Source organism: Cannabis sativa, chromosome 6 (genome assembly GCF_029168945.1).
Source record: "Cannabis sativa cultivar Pink pepper isolate KNU-18-1 chromosome 6, ASM2916894v1, whole genome shotgun sequence".
Lineage (NCBI taxonomy): Eukaryota > Viridiplantae > Streptophyta > Magnoliopsida > Rosales > Cannabaceae > Cannabis > Cannabis sativa.
Window position 1 is genome coordinate 13,092,316 of NC_083606.1, and position 17,608 is coordinate 13,109,923.

General features: G+C 29.1%; 1 protein-coding gene across 1 annotated transcript; it reads left to right on the top strand.

The window, feature by feature from the left end:
* Positions 1-8,636: 8,636 nt before the first annotated feature.
* LOC115725259 (receptor-like protein EIX2) lies at positions 8,637-11,857 on the top strand. The gene is made up of 2 exons (XM_030654711.2): positions 8,637-11,421; positions 11,580-11,857. Exon 1 carries the CDS (start codon positions 8,688-8,690, stop codon positions 11,418-11,420), a length of 2,733 nt encoding a protein of 910 aa, XP_030510571.1. The 5' UTR covers positions 8,637-8,687; the 3' UTR covers position 11,421; positions 11,580-11,857.
* Positions 11,858-17,608: the final 5,751 nt, after the last annotated feature.

Below are 17,608 nucleotides of genomic sequence, written 5' to 3' on the forward strand. Positions count from 1 at the left end.
AATGCAAACTGTACTCTATGCTCTTTTAAGGAATAAAACTTGGACAGTGATAAGACTCCCACCAAACCAAAGAGCCATTGGATGCCGTTGGGTATACAAAATCAAGTACAATAGTGATGGATCTGTTGAAAGATGCAAAGCGCGTCTTGTTGCTCAAGGGTACAGCCAGCAAGAGGGGCTGGATTTTTTTGACACTTTCTCTCCAGTTGCTAAGATGGTGACATTCAAACTTCTCCTCGCCATCTCAGCCATCAAACAATGGCATACCCTCCAAATCGACATCAACAACGCATTTCTCAACGGTGATCTTCATGAGGAGGTTTACATGACTCTTCCCCCTGGCCTATCTCTTCCCGACACTGATGACACTTCAAACCTCGTATGCAAACTACACAAATCTACCTACGGTCTCAAGCAATCATCACGACAATGGTATAAGAAACTTTCTGAAGCTCTTATCTCAGATGGATTCCACCAATCCCAAGCCGATTACACACTGTTCACCTGTGGTTCGAATGAGAGTTTCATTGCCCTTCTTGTGTATGTTGATGATATAATCATCACTGGCCCCAACATTCAATTCCTACATCAAGTTCAAAGTTCTTTACATGCTCAATTTCAACTCAAAGCCTTGGGACAACTCAAATACTTTCTCGGCTTTGAAATTGCTAGATCTACTGAAGGTATCTTCCTTTGCCAAAGAAAGTACACTCTGCAACTTCTTGAAGATACGGGCTACACGGGCAGCAAGCCTGCCAAAACCCCCATGGATCCAAGAACAAAACTTGATGATCAACAAGGGACCACCCTCGAAGATCCTTCATCTTACAGACAGCTCATTGGACGCTTACTCTACCTGACTTTATCTTGTCCTGACATCACTTATACGGTGAATACTCTCAGCCAATTCATGTCAGCACCTCGTACAACTCATCTCCAAGCTATTCACCACCTATTGATATATCTCAAAGGCAGCCCTGGCCAAGGACTTCTCTACAGCTCCAATTCTTCTTCATTCTGATTGGGCATCTTGCCCCGTCACTAGAAGATCAACAACCGGCTTTTGCATATTTTTAGGTGACTGCCTTGTTTCATGGAAAACCAAAAAGCAAACAACCATTTCCAAAAGCTCTGCTGAAGCAGAGTACCGTGCACTTGCTGCCACCAGCAGTGAAATTACTTGGCTTCAGTACCTGCTGAGTGCTTTTCAAATACCTCAAGACACTCCTGCATTCATCTATTGCGATAACCAATCAGCAATCCACATCGCTAACAATCCTACCTTCCACGAACGCACCAAGCACATCGAACTCGACTGTCATTTTATAAGGGAGAAAATCAAAGCCTCAACAATTCGCCTTATCCCTGTCAACACTACCTTACAGCTAGCTGATGCGTTCACGAAGCCACTGCCCTCTACTACTCTTCTTTCCCATGTCCGCAAGATGGCTGTTTATGATATACACAGTCCATCTTGAGGGGGGAGATATTAGATTACACTTACCTGTCATATGCGTATAACTGTTTTTCTGTTATATGTCTGTTCTGGTGTTAGTTAATTTGTTAGAAGATTAGTTGGTAGTTAAGTTAGTTTCCACCGACTTTAGCTAGTTGGTTATCTGCTATGTATGTATATATGTTTGTTTTTCTGTTCATTTTCAATTTAATAAGACAGTTCTTTCTTTTCTACTCAATTGTTCAATACTGCTCTCTATTCATTTCGCAACACAAACTAATATATATACCTGAAATGAAACTATTCCTAATTTTTTTTTTTTTTTTTTTTTGTTTTACTGCATTTCAAAAGTAACCTTTTAGTTACTTATGATGTTGATACAAAACTAATAAGTTATTTTTTCATAAAAAAATATATCTTTTTATATTATATAATTTAAAATATAATTTGGCTAGCTCTAAAATTTATATGTATACACCTTAATAATCAATTAATTATTTAGGTTATATTAATACATTTGAGTAACCTTTGAGTTTATTTTCGAAAATAATGAGTTGTCATGCAGTAAGCAACCATTTTAGTAAACTGTATTTAAAAAAAAAAAAAAAAGTATCATACACGTTTAAGACACCCATATTTTTAAATGTATATGCATTTTGATTAATTAAATAAAAAATAAATTAAAAATAACTTTTAAAATATTACAAACGAGACACATTTTTTGGACCAATTAGTTATTATTTCGATAAGATACCAATTAGTTATTTTTTATAGTAAAAATATGATAACTTTTGATTTTTAGATTAGTTACTTTTAAAATTATATGTTATTATTAGTTTATATTATATTATTTAAGATATATACTTTTATGTTATTTTTGAGTAACATTTATGTTACATCTTATTGAAGAAACTAATGTGTTAATTAACAAAAAATAAAATAAATCACATAATTTATTAGTAAAATATTTAGATATCTAAATTAATAACTAATTAGTTATTTTAAGGTTACATCACGGTATACTAATATTATTTAAGATACATTTTGGTAATCTTAATTTATTATAGAAACTAATTAATTATCATAGATATAATAACTTTTAAATATAAACAAAATATATTTTAGTAACTTACAAATTTAGTTTGCATATTAAATTTTGTTTATTTATAAAATCTGATTACTTTTTGGTTAATTAAATAGGAAAAGAAACTATTTTTTTATTGTAGTTATAGATATTTTTCCATTGTTACGATAATAAAAAGTAACTATTTAGTTAATTATAATACCTAAAATGTAAAATAACTTAGGAAGTTACCTTTCCACACACAACACAAAAATAATTCATTCATTTATTAATATGTATTTCTTTATCAAGAAAAATTAATAATAATAATAATTGTTTACTATGCCAATAAAAAGCGTTGTAATGTTGAGTTTTTTATAATTATTGATGATATTTTAATTAGTAAACTAATGCAATATCAATGAGTTAATTGTTAAAAAAAATTATATTTTTATAATTATATATTGTTGAAATGTAACTAATGAGTATATAATTAATATGGTAAACAACTAAATAGTTACTTTGATTTTGAAAAGGTGAAAAAAATATATGGTTTCCATATCTTGAAAATCATATTAAAAAGTATGTCACAATGATATTATTTTTGAGGCCAAACAACTAGCGGTGTGGTTATTAAAATATTATTTTAAAGTTAGAAATAAGAGAGAGTGAATATTTTATTTTATTTTATTTTTTTCCATATAATTGTTTAATATAATTATAAAACCCACCTTCAATTGAAAAAGGAAATACAAAAGAAAAAGAAAGTAATTGTCAATTTGTCCATTAAAAAAGGACACAATAATATTAATAATGGTATAAAACATATTAAATAGGATTGCTACGTTATTCTTAATTATAATAAAATGCAATTTACGTTTGTTAATGTAAATTTCCTTTTAATTTAAGGCATGTTTACTTAGGGAATACGAATGGATGGTATAATATTGATTCCCATATAATTATTTATTAAATTTTAAAAAAAGAAAAATTAGTAGGACCATACAAATTAGGGAGAAAACAAAGAGAAATGTTCTCCCCATTTTTATAGTGAATACCTTTGCCTTTCCTAACTTAATTTATTTTAATTTTAATTTTATTAATTAAAAATAAGAAAAAATAAATACGCCCTTTAAAAATCTATAAACAGAAAATATTTCAATTACCTTTCCTAGTTATGTAAATAAAATGATTCTAATTTTCTTTTCGGGGAGTTTAGTAAACAGCATAATAAAATATTATTTTTGATTATTTTTTATTTTAAATCGATTCATTTCGCCCATTGATTATTCTGATTCTAATTACAGTTTAGTAAACGCACCATTAGGTATCTAGCTGTTAAGTGTTAAGTAAGTTGCGGCCACGTGGCAATCCCTAATTGGTTCAGATTATGCATTTTTTTTTAAAATACATATACCAATAAAAAATGACACGTAGATAATAACTTGACATTTAATGGCTAGGTATCTACAGAGTTCCAAAAATATAATAAAAACCGATCCAATCCAATCCAATCCGATCCAAAATCCAATCCAATTAAAAACCGATCCAATCCAATTACATTTATATATATTAAAAAATTATTTATATAATAAAAAATATTGAAAAATATAATAAATATTTATTAGATTTTTATTAGACTTTTTTTGTATGTTGAATTTGTAACACTTGATTGTTTAATATATTTATTTTCATGATGTTTTTTCTATTTTATTACATAGAAATGTTATTGTTTTAATTATTTAAAACTTTTAGCTACAATACACTTGTAAGAATAGTATATTTATGAAGTATTAAACTTAAATAAAAAGTTATACCTAGTTTTTTACGTAATTTTCTTTATATTTTTAAGCTAATATTAAAATTTAGGTGTGTAATTGGATATCCAATTAAAAAACCGATCTAATCCAATTAGTAATTGGATTGGATTGGATTGGATTGGATTGGATTGGATTTTGAGGTCTAATTGGATTGGATCGGATGATGATTTTCTAAATTCAATTACTAATTGGATTGAATTGGATGAGGAAAAAAAGGTTGGATTGGATCAGATACCCACCCCTAATTTAAAGGTATCATCTAAGCCTATTGTGAGTTAAATAATTACATATGTTAGACTGCCACTTGGACATGTGACATATTTGGTGAGAGAAAAAAGTAGGAGAAAGCTTTTTATTTAACAAGAAGGACACTCGGAGGAAAAAAAAAAGGTCAGAGGATAATAAATTTACTTAAATAATTAATTTTAAATCCTTCCATTAAAAGAAGAATAATTTACTATTTTTATTTGTTAAAAATTACAAAATTAACTTCTAAAAGTATTATGAAAAATTAATTTAAAAAGAATTTTATAATTTCATAAATAAATAGTGATATATTATTCCACTTCTACGTTCTACCATATACAATTAATTTAGAGAGATCAGTGTTCTCCTTTCTTTTATATTTTATCAATGTTCATAAATGAACAGTGATTTATTATTCCACTTCCACCAAATAATTAATTTAAAAGGATAACTGATATCCTATCCTTTATATTTTATCAATGTTCTCTTAACTCTCCATTCCTTTTATTATCTTTCCACCCTAAAAGCATATTTATTATTAAGGGGATTAATTAGCTTCATCAAGTGTTTTTATTCTCTTTCTCAAACATAACGATTATGTATATTCAGTTTTAAGCTAATCTAGATTTGATATACAAAGTTTGCTATATTTATTAAAAAAAAAAAATACTAAAATGTACTATTAGTGTTGTATGCATTAGCTAGAATAGTAATTAAGTATAGATTCTGTATAATTTAATTGAATAATTATTAGAAAATATTATTAACCAATTACAAAAAAGATGGTACTAGACACCATTGATATCTTATTGCAATAATTTGCAATTTTCTAATATTAATTAATTTGTAAATTAAATGTAATTATAGATAGAACTTACTTTTGAATCCACGGCAGTTAGATGAGCAAGTTCCTTGGCACACGCTTCCTCCACGTTGAGCTACCGCTGCTACTACTAGCAACAACAACAACATAACTAGCATCCCCACAACAACCTCTACTCTTTTCTTCTTCATCATTTCTTTAGTTTCTTTCTTTTTTATTTTTGGAAAATATTTCTTTTACTTTATTTATATATATATATATGTGTGTGTTTTTCTTGATGATCTGATAGATATGATACAATATATCATGCATGAGGAGGGACATTTTCTGCTACATGATTTATTTATAAGGGTGCGGAATGTGAATATGCCCATGATTGTGTGTTATATTACCAAAATGCCATTGGGTATATGGTATTTTTATTAGATGAATATATATTACAGTATTTGGAAATGAAAAAAAAGGGTCAAAATTTATAAATGAATATCTTGTAACATTTATGGCAATATAACTATGCAAACACACGTCAAAAAAAAAAAAAAAAAAAAACTATGCAAACAGATCAAAGGAGGGTTTTGTCTCCAAAATTTTAGATTGTAGAGTTAATTGTATCAATATAATTTTACAACAAATCACTTATTAATAATATTAACTTAGGAAGCAATTTAACTATTACATTGATCATGTATACTACTTAAATTTATTTTCTACCTTTAAAATAAAAATATCTACGGGGGCTATTTACATGAATAATCCACTTAATTTAGGGTTCTTTTGATCGATACACTATTGTTTTGTGTTAGATTATATATATATATAGTACTGTGTTGGTTTTAATACAATATATTATGCTTTATATTGATTTATATTAATAAATTGTATAAAATTATACTACTTATATTAATAAATTGTATAAAATTATATAATTTTATCATAAATCCGAATGCACACTTTCTCAGACTCGACCCTGGATGTAAACCCTAACCTCAGATTCCCCCAATCCCGACCTTAGACCTCGAATCCTGCCTAGGACCTAGACTCAGACTCAAACCCCGACCGATCAATGGGCTGGGACCCTGACCCCGCACCCAACCCTTGCCAGGTCCCTGATCCCAAACCCCATGGCCTCAAATCCTCGCCCCAAATACTAACCTTGACCTTGGTTTTGTATCCTCCCATGACTTCATATACCTTCGCACTATAAGTTTTTTTTTATTTTTAGTCACAATAAAATTTGTGAGTAATTATAAATCATCATTTTTACGTTGTGACTAAAAAGTTTGTGACTAAAGATATTAGTCACAAAAATTATAATTTGTTGTGACTAAAATACATTTAGTCACAAATATTTATTGTGACTAAAACTAAATTAGTGATAACGTACTTGTAACTAAAAACTATGTTTTAGGTCCTTCAAAAAAAAAAATATTATGTTTTAGTTACAAGTAACATTTTGTTGTGACTAAAAATTACATTTAGTCACAAAAAAAATTATGTTAAGACTAAAAAATTGTTACTAAAAATAATAATTTGTAGTGTGGCCAAACCCTTGAAGACATTTTTTAGTGCAATAATGAATTTGAAATACAGTCAAACCTATTGCTATTATGCCTACTTTATTTTTAAAGTTGACCAAATTGTCAAAAGAGAAAAAGAAAACTGACAATTATTTAGGCACGCATGCATTTATTTATGATTGTTTTATTGACTTGGAATTAATTTAAGATATTTTTTTTAGGGGTAAGATATTATTATTACTTTAATTAATTATAGAGTAGAATTCAACAATTCAACTTGAACCTAATTAATTATCATATATTCAAAAAGAACATTGTTATTGAATATTAATAGTGCTTAATTTTTTAAACTTGTTATTTTACGATTAGTTATCGATACTTTTTAAAAATTATTACATTAAACTATATGAGATTTGATACTTTATTATATCAATAATAATATTAACACATAAAAAAAATACTAAGCACTACTGATCCTTTTTAACATTTCTCATTCAAAAATTAATTTCGAACACAGAACTCTTTGTGGAATTTTGAGGTACAAATATGGGTCATGATAGTGTGTTGGTCAACATATATGACAATAAAATTAAGAAAGAGATTTCAATTGACTGAAGGTGATACACATCAAATGCTACAACTTTGTTATATGACTATCTCAAAAAATGATGATTACATTTACAAAAATGTCTATATTGGATGTTTGAGGAATTTACACAAGAATATATGAAAATTAATTTAGGATTCCTTCCACATTATCTTTTGTGTATATATATATATATATATATATATATATTTATTTTTTGGTATGTATTTTTTTTTCTTTAAAACATTTTATTTGAATTTAATTATACCAAAATAAAATATTTTATCTAATTATTAAAACTCTTAATAATTGGTAACAATATGGTAAGTATAATATAAATTATGCAAATCACTCACACATATTATAACAACGTAGTATTTTTTTTAGTCTTTAAAAAATAACTATGTTAAATAAAATAATTTTTAGATTTTTTTATTATTAACAAATTAAATAAAAACCAATAAAAAACTAATAAATATATATGGACTGAAATATATATATATATAAATATATATATATATATTTGGAGTATAAGCTGAATATATGTGTATGCAGTATATTTATAGACTTTAATAATATATATTTGGAGTATAATTGTGTTATAATAATATATATTATTAATAGTAAAATGTACATTAATTTTCTAATTGAAAAAAGTTCTATTATCTCATTTCATATCTAATAATAGCTACACAACTATATATTTATAGACTTTCACGTTCTTTGCAAATTACTAATAAGCACCAATAATATTTTCATATTCTAATATTTTTCAACCTTCTCCTCTTGGTGGTAAAATTAAAAATAAAACTAAAAATAATCACAAACATATAAGGTAAATATCTATATTTTTCTTTTTTTTAAAAAAAAAAAAAAAATTATTAATATTCTCCCAAGATAAGTTAGTTAGAGAGATATGTGGCTAAGATGATTTTTTTAATTTAAAAAGAGATTATTAATATTTAAAAGATTGTTTAATTTTTTGGGTTTAATTATTGGGTTTATTTGTTAACGGGAGATCAAAGCTAATCGTTAAATTTAACAGAATATTCTTTTATTTTTAAGTATATTCTGTTAAACCAAGAAATGCCGTTAGATAGGCACTTTTAATATATAAAGATATATATATAATTAATATAAGTGCATCACTTATTTCAATTCTCTTATCAATATAGGATGATGATCAAAATTTTGGTGCTTCTGTTTGTTCTTATTTCCATGTGTGAAGGTGTTTGCATAGAGAAAGAGAGACAAGCTCTTCTCACCATTAAAGGAGGCCTTGTTGATACAAACAATCTTCTCTCTTCTTGGACAACCAACAATAATCTCGATTGTTGTAATTGGAGAGGAATCAGGTGTGATAACTTAACTAATCATATTATAGCTCTTGATCTTAATTTTGATTGCTTAGACAATGATGATTTTATGGAGCCATGTTTTATGGGAAGTGAAATTGATCACTACTCTTTGGTTGAATTGCAACATTTGAGGTATTTAGATCTTAGTAACAACAACTTCAATAAAATTCCCAAGTTTCTTGGTTCTTTAACTAAGCTCAAATATCTCAATCTTGCAAATAATCCCATCATTGACACTATTAAAAGTCCTCAGCAACAAAATCTCACCAAACTTGAGTTTCTTGATCTTGATATTGACCAATCTGGTAAATTGATCTTGATTAATCTTGAATGGCTTTCTTATCTCCCTTCATTAAAAATCTTAAGATTGAGCAACACAAATTTAAATGACAAAGCTACGAATTGGCTTCATTCCATTAAATCAAGTACTCCTTCCTTATTAAGTTTACACTTTGATAATTGTGTATTTCCACAAGTAGATGTCTTGTCTCTTTCCCATGCAAATTCTTCAAATTCTCTCAAAGATTTTCATATTTCGTTTAGTACCATATTAAACCATTCAATAATTTTTCCTTGGTTGCTAAATTTGAGTACAAATATGGTTAATCTCACAATAAGAGAGAGTCAATTACAAGGTGGCCTTCCAAACTCTTTCGAAAATATGAGATTTCTAGAACGTATTGACTTGTCATCGAACGAGTTTGAAGGTGGAATTCCAAAATCATTCAGTGATCTTTGTAATCTTAAGGAATTGAATATGGGTTTCAACAAACTTAACACAACACTCCCTCAAATTTTAGAAAGTCTCAATGGTTGTGCTAAAAATTCATTGGAAATGTTGGATGTGGGATACAACAAAATAAGAAGAACCTTTCCTAATAATTTTTCAATGCTTCCTAATCTTAAATGGTTGGATGTCTCTTATAATAAACTTAATGGTACTTTAAGTGAAAATATTATTGGTGAGCTCCATCATCTTGAGAAATTGTACATGTCCTCAAACTCATTCATTGGGTTTGTTTCTGATGTCCACTTTCAAAACAATTCCAAATTGAAAGATCTTGAGTTATCTGGTAACTCTTTATTAACATTAAATTTCACACCCACTTGGATTCCTCCATTTCAACTAGAAAGCTTGTTATTAAGATCTTGTAAGTTAGGTCCACACTTTCCTACATGGCTCAAAACTCAAGTATACATATCCGAAATCGACATTTCTAACTCAGGAATTCAAGATGAGATTCCTAATTGGTTTTGCAATCAAACCTTATTCCCTTTAGCTTTTGCAAATCTTTCTTCTAATCAATTCCATGGTATTATCCCACCTTCATTGTCCAATGTGATAAGCTTGTATTTCTCCAATAATGATAAACTCATTAGTTTAACCTCATTTCTTTGTAACCAAACTCATCATCAAGGGATAACAAGTGTTCTTGAATTTAGTAATAATATGGTGTTTGAAAAAAGTCTTCCTAATTGTGAGTGGAGTTTGAAGAAATTGGTTGTTCTCAATTTGAACAACAATCAATTTAGTGGAGTGGTTCCAAGGTCTATTGGCTTGTTACATGACCTAAGCTTTTTAATCTTGAGACAAAACAACTTTTCAGGATATTTGCCTTCTTTACAAAATTGTACTCAACTTCAAGTTCTTGATGTTGTGGAGAATAATTTAGAAGGATATATACCATCATGGATAGGGGAAAGATTACAAAATTTGCAATTCCTTCGACTCAAATCAAATAAATTCTATGGAGTTATACCATTGAGTCTATGCCATCTTCAACTTGTTCAAATATTGGATCTTTCTTCGAATAATTTAATTGGAGCTATCCCATCTTGTATAGATAATATCACTTCAATGGTGAAAGCCCAAGACACATTTGGACTCATTTTTGCATCAATTTCTTCCACAAAGAAACAATATATGTTCTATAATTTTAATGCATTAATAATGTGGAAAGGAGCTGATCATGAGTACATCGATATTCTTGGATTATTAAGAATGATTGATCTTTCATACAACAAATTATCTGGGAAAATTCCTCACGAGTTGACAAATCTAATGGAAGCGGTCGTGCTTAATCTATCAAGAAATAATTTGAGTGGGGAAATCCCTTCGGATATTGGAAAATTAAGTAATCTCGATTCACTAGATTTGTCCCACAACAAATTCTCAGGTGTAATTCCAACAAGCTTAGCACAATTATCTTTTCTCTCTTACATGGATCTTTCGAGTAACCAATTGTCTGGAAAAATTCCTACAAGTACTCAATTACAAAGCTTTAATGCTTCTTCATACATGAATAATATTGGTCTTTGTGGCCCTCCTCTAACAAACTCATCATGCCTTGGGGATAATGATGATGATGGTGATCAAGAAAGCATTGATGATAGAAGTGATCATGATGTAGAATGGTTAGACATGCCATGGCTTCGTATGGGAGTTTGGATAGGGTTTCTTGTTGGATTTGTTGGAGTATGTGCTACTTTGTGGCTTACCTCTATGAGAGTTTTATCCTTTCATTCCTTGATCAAGAGCTTTGAAAATTGAGGTAATAAGAATGTACTAAGTTTTGATTTTTTTTTTCTCTTAATAGTACCAAAGGAGTAAGAATTAATCAACTTATTTTAGCTGACTAATTATATAAGATAAATTATATTTGTATCCTAGCTAATAATTTTATTCCATGTATGTTTTTAATTTGTTTAGGAGAATATTATTACTTCTGCCAATATTACAAGCTGGAGTGCTTTTGAGGTTTCAAGAGCTTGAAATGCAAGAGAAATAATTCCATGAATTATGATGTTTAGAAATAGAATTATGAGTAATGTTAAGTCTACTACTTTTATTTTTCATGGTTTGTAAAAGTCTTAATATTATTTTCTATCGTCTTGTTTTAATATAATGTTTTATCCAAGAGTAGTTGTTTATCATATTTTATTTCCATATGTTGAATAATTCTCATGGGCATTTTGTCTTGTTTAATTGTCAACTAATTTAATGTTTAGAGCAATGAATAGTGTTGCTCTACATGTGGAGCAACTACTATTTATTGTTGTAAAAAAAATATATAAAATATATCATCTCTTGTAGGGGTTATTTGGGGTAAATCTCATGCTTCTGTTCTCTATTTTTTAATTAAAGTTATTTAATTTGTATAATTTATTGTGAGTGCTGTAGTGAGAATTTTATTATGTGTTATTATAAAAATACATGCCCCTTATTCAACTGCAAATTATTCAAAAAAAAAAGGTACTCTTACTTGAGGTGTATCGTAGTGCAAATTATTTATTTTCCACGTTCTCAATCGAAAACGTCTTATAAAAAATAGTGAGTGTTTGGTAACATAATTAAAAAAAAAAGTATTTTGACTTTAAAAATAAAACATTATTATTTGTTGAGAGAAAGTTCGGGCATTCATCATCGTTTTCAAATAAAAAAAAAAATTCCAAAAAACAAAATTGTAAAATACAAAAACATTGAGAACAATAAAATACTGAGAAAGTAGTGGAGTAGTGTGATGGCATGAGAATCCAATTCCAGGCGTTAAAATGCAGCAAATGGGCAGAGAAGTCGAGTTTCAAAGATATCAAGGCGGGCTTCAACATTGGAATCCCATGTTAAGGCATTGGGGCATTCAAAATTTCTACCCTGAAATTGCCTTCAGGGGCTACAACATAGGATAGAGCATACCGCGATCCGCTTTGTTTTAATTGGACAAAAGATGTGGGGCTTCAAAGACATGGGCCGCGGCATGGCCTATCAAATGTCGCGGCTTGCTAATGGTTTTTGGCAAGGATTAGGGCTCTTAAACCGTAATTCCAAAAATTAAGGACTTTTAGACTTTTGATTTCAAGGACTTTTGGGGTGACAAAAAAAAAAGTCTGGAGACGATCATCATTATTTTCTAGCGAATTCTTTCTTCTTCTTTAATTTTCATGTTCTTAATTAGTAATTGTTATCAATTGTTTAGAATGACAGTGAGTAGCTAAATTTTTTTATTAGAGTGTTAATGGAGATGGTTTGATATTTCTTAATGGTTTTAATGTAATTTTAATTCTTCCTCAATTTCTTATATGCATCTATTTTATTTATGCTTAAATCTTATATAATTGCCTGATCATCAATTATATGTTTATGATTTCAATAAAAAATTTGAGAAATGAGTGTTGATTAATCTATAGTAAAATAGACATAGCTTTCAATATTGGACGAGAATATTTGTATGATCAATGTAGCAATTAGCATTTCTAGATTTAATACGAATTGTATGACTAATTTACCACAGAAGAGTAGGACTTAACCAAGCAATTTTATATATCCTGATAGGTGTATAGATTGAAACTATTAAGTTTCTTAGTTCTACTTAGTATAGTGTTGCTGGTTTCCTACTAGTTCATTATGCCTTTTGTAATGTTTGTTTGTGTTTTATTTGCACTTAGCTATTTCTGTACATTCAGTTAGTTTTCTTGCCTTGTCAGCCTTTAGTTCGGTATTTTCTATTTTCTGTTAAAACAGTTTTTACCTAACTACTTGGGTCTGTTTTTTACTGAGGTACAAGCTATAAAAGGCTTGCCTCTCCCCTATTTTTCCTTAATCGAATTTCACTCTTTCTCTTTTCAAATAGTTGTTCTCTATTTCTCGACATGGTATCGAGCGGGAAAGATAGGCTTTTCCCATTCGATCCTTCCAGTTGCCGTATTTCTTTCTCCGGTGTAGCTGTGTGTTTCTCGATCATCTTCTCCGATCTTCCCTCTCTCTCTCTGTACATTGATTCCGCACAATGGCTACAGAGGAAGATCAACCCAGAATCCCTACGGCTGTTGTTGATCTTGGCAACCAGTCTGCTTAAACTAATCAAAGTCTTCAAGTAGCTTCGATCAAGAATCCATTAGAAGATCCACCCAGTTCGTTCTTTCTGCACCATGGAGATAATCCTGGAAACACGTTGGTTTCACAGCCTCTTACAGGACAAGACATCTATGTTTCATGGAGCAGGGCAATGCAGCTTGCAATTTCAATGAAGAACAAAATTGGATTCCTCAACGGTTCTATTCCTAAACCCACTATTTCTGATCAAAATCTTTATAGTTCTTGGAATCGTAATAATAACATTGTAATATCTTGGATCTTAAATTCTGTCTCAAAAGAAATTTCATCAAGTATTCTTTATGATGAATGTACCTTGGCTATTTGGAATGATTTAAAGATCCGTTTTCACCAAAAAAATGGTCCTCATATATACAATTTGAGGAAAGATCTTATGAATCTTAAACAAGAAAATCAGACCATAAGCATGTACTTTACTAGGCTTAAAACTGTTGGAATTTATTTTACCAGGATCTTACATCTACTCACAAGTATGTTATTTAACACCCTAAATATGAACTTTCTAAAACGATAATTAAACACATATAAAGTTAAAAAAAACCAAACATTGATGCAGCGGAATAATGTCTCCTTCCACTCAGATCTCTAACCCTTGTATCCTTTCTGTCGCAGAGTATTATCAAGATCTGGGCCCGAATGTCCTTCTCTTTGTGTATGATCCTTCACAGTCTTCCAATCTATGATTGAGGTACCGCTTGCTGTGTGTGGGCACTACTCTATCACTAAGGTCTCGAAATTGAGAAGAGGAAAAGAAAGAGGTATAGGGTCGGCTATAGAGAGAGAAGTGGAAGGCTCAGTTTTTCTCAAAAAGGCAATTTTTTGACAGAAGGCTTGAAAAACTTGTTATTTGACTGAGCCATCACTTTCTATTTATAGGCAACTACTAGGTTTAAGTTAGTAATTATTTGGCATTAAAATAATGAAAATATTAATTGGAAAAACATCACCCAAGTGGCCGGCCATAGGTGTTAATGGGCCTTACTTGGATTTTGCAGTTTTCACAATTTTTATTTCTATTTTCTCATAAATGCCAATTTTTCAATTCTAACCTTTTAAATGTCAAAACTAATTATTTAATAACTAAAATAGATTATTAAATAATATTGTCATTTAATTTAATTATTAATTAGACATGTAGAGTCTCTTAATTAATAAATAAACCTAGAATCTCTTTTCTTTACAATTTCACCCCTGCTTAGTGAAAATTCACAAATCAGACACAGTCTAACTTTAGAATTATAATTGATTAATCACAAATCAATTATTGAGTCTTACAAGCAGTATAGTCTCAACTAGAATGGGGACCATGGATCTATATGCTGAGCTTCCAATAAGTGAACCGAATTTACTAAGTAAATCCCTACTTATTAATTCCTCGTTGAATCCACTTTTAGAACTTAGAATTGCACTCTCAGACTTATATAGAGCATATTATATGTTTCACGATATAGATATGCTATCTCATTTAACCATTGTTATAACCTTATTGTGATCAAAGATCCTCTATATAGATGATTTACATCGAGATGGGATAATTTTACCGTTTTCACCCCTCAACGTATTTTGTAGGCATGGCAAAAAGATCCATTCATTCGGATCGGATCAGTGATCCGATCCGACGGATCATTACTGATCCGAAACATTCGGATAGTTATTGGATCTTGGATCAGATCCGACCCGCCCCGCTTAATTTTTTTACGGATCGGATCTGACCCGGTCCGTTTTAAATATATATATACATTTTTTTTTTTTAAAAAAAAAAAGATTTTTACTTTTTAATATATTTTTTTAAGGTGTAAGGCCAGTGGAATACCACCATTAGACATATATGATCTGCCCATAGACCACACAATATATTATTATTCGAATTAATTACTCTCTCATTTAATTCTTATATATGCGTACATATATATAAATAAAAATATATATGCATACTGGCCACTCTATATTTTAATTATTTGATTATAATAATTATTATTATTTGCAAAATTTCCTATAATAAGAAAGTAAAATAACAAATGTTATACACAATAGATCGATTTATGTATAGGTACTGTTAAATATATTAATTTGTACAATAATTTACACTTTTATAGTATATGACTTTTATATATGTATGCAACAATAATTTACATTTAATATAAACATATTATTAATTAATAAGAATAATATTTAATTTTTGTTTATCAAATAAAAATACTAATTAATTAAATATTATAATAATGAGTAATTAATACTATTATCTGACTCTTAAATATTTAATTATTTAAGGGGCATTTGCTAATATTTTTATTTTTTTTAATTTTTTTTTAATTTTTTAATCATAAAAATAAAAGTAATTTTTTGTTTTTAAAAAATATGTATTCTATAACCATTTTTGTTTTTTTTTTTATTTTAAAACTTGATAAGAAAAATATCACTACAAAAAATCTTATTTTTAATCACAACAAAATTTGTGACTAAAAGTAAAAAAGTTGTAACTAATTATAAATTATCATTATTATGTTGTGACTAAAATAGGTCCATCACTAAAAGTATTAGTTACAAAAATTACAATTTGTTGTGACTCAGTATAAAAAATCTTACTTTTATTATTAACATATTTATTTTTTTGTAGGAGCCGTACACAGTAAATCTTGAAGACTAGAAGAACAGCATATAAAAAGTTTATAGTTAATTTCATGTATTTTTTTAGAGGAGATTTATTTCATGTAATCATCATACTACATTATTATTGATGATTATATTAGTGGAATTTCTAAAATTTGGTAAATTAATTTTTCAATAGTAAAATTACATTTTTATGTGATAAGAATTTGATATATTTTTTTTTTATTGATTTTGACAAATAAAATAAAAATATATAAGAAAAAAAAATGATGCATTATTAGTTCTTAAACAAATAAATTTTGGAAAAAAAAATATAAATTTAGATATAAAATATATATTTTTTTTTAAAAAAAAAAAAAAGTTGGGTCGAATCAGATCCGATCCGTATAAGGCGGGTCGGATCAGATCCGATCCGAGTATCTAATCTAGCGGGGCGGGGCGGGGCAGATCCGTATATGACCTGGATCAGGTTGGATCAGATCCGACCCGCCCCATTGACATTTCTAGTATTTTGCCCCTTAAAACACTTAGCTACCTGTAAATGATGTTTAGTGATCTAAGAATTAGTCACTTAAACAAGAGCTCATCCATTTACTTCTATTTAGCTAAGCTCGAAGGGAATCATCACTTGACTTCTATACACCAGTAAAAGCTATAGATTCCATATTTATGTTCAGCACTCCCACTCAATCATACTATCATGTTCCCAAAATATACGTATCACCCTGACCCAAAAGTAGGCTTAACTAATAAATCAAAGAACATGAATAGCACTCCTGAGTTGAGCCTAATCAAATTTAAAAATAAGATAAAAAATCAAGCAATAAGATAGATTTTTACTTGTTTTCAAATTCAAATTACACTAATATCTAAGATTAATGTCAAAAAATTCAAATTAATTTATTTCTCATATTAGATTTGAAAAATGAAAAATAAAAAATCTAAATACAATACTACACAAAAAATCGGAAGTTAATTCCATGAAATAGCATGAAAAATCAAAGAAAAACGAAAAAAATTGCGAGCTGTACGGACACTATGCATTGCATACTGTCCGCGCGCACAAGGTGAGGTGCATGGCCGAGGTCCCTCGGCGCAGGAGGCTGCATGCAGCCTGTTCCGCGCGCGGAGGGACGAGTTTCAGACAGCAACTCGTGTCCGACCGAGGCAGCTCGGTCGAGCAAGTTGTCTGCGCGCATGTGGTCAAGGGTGTCACCCTCATCCGCGCGCGTGAGTGG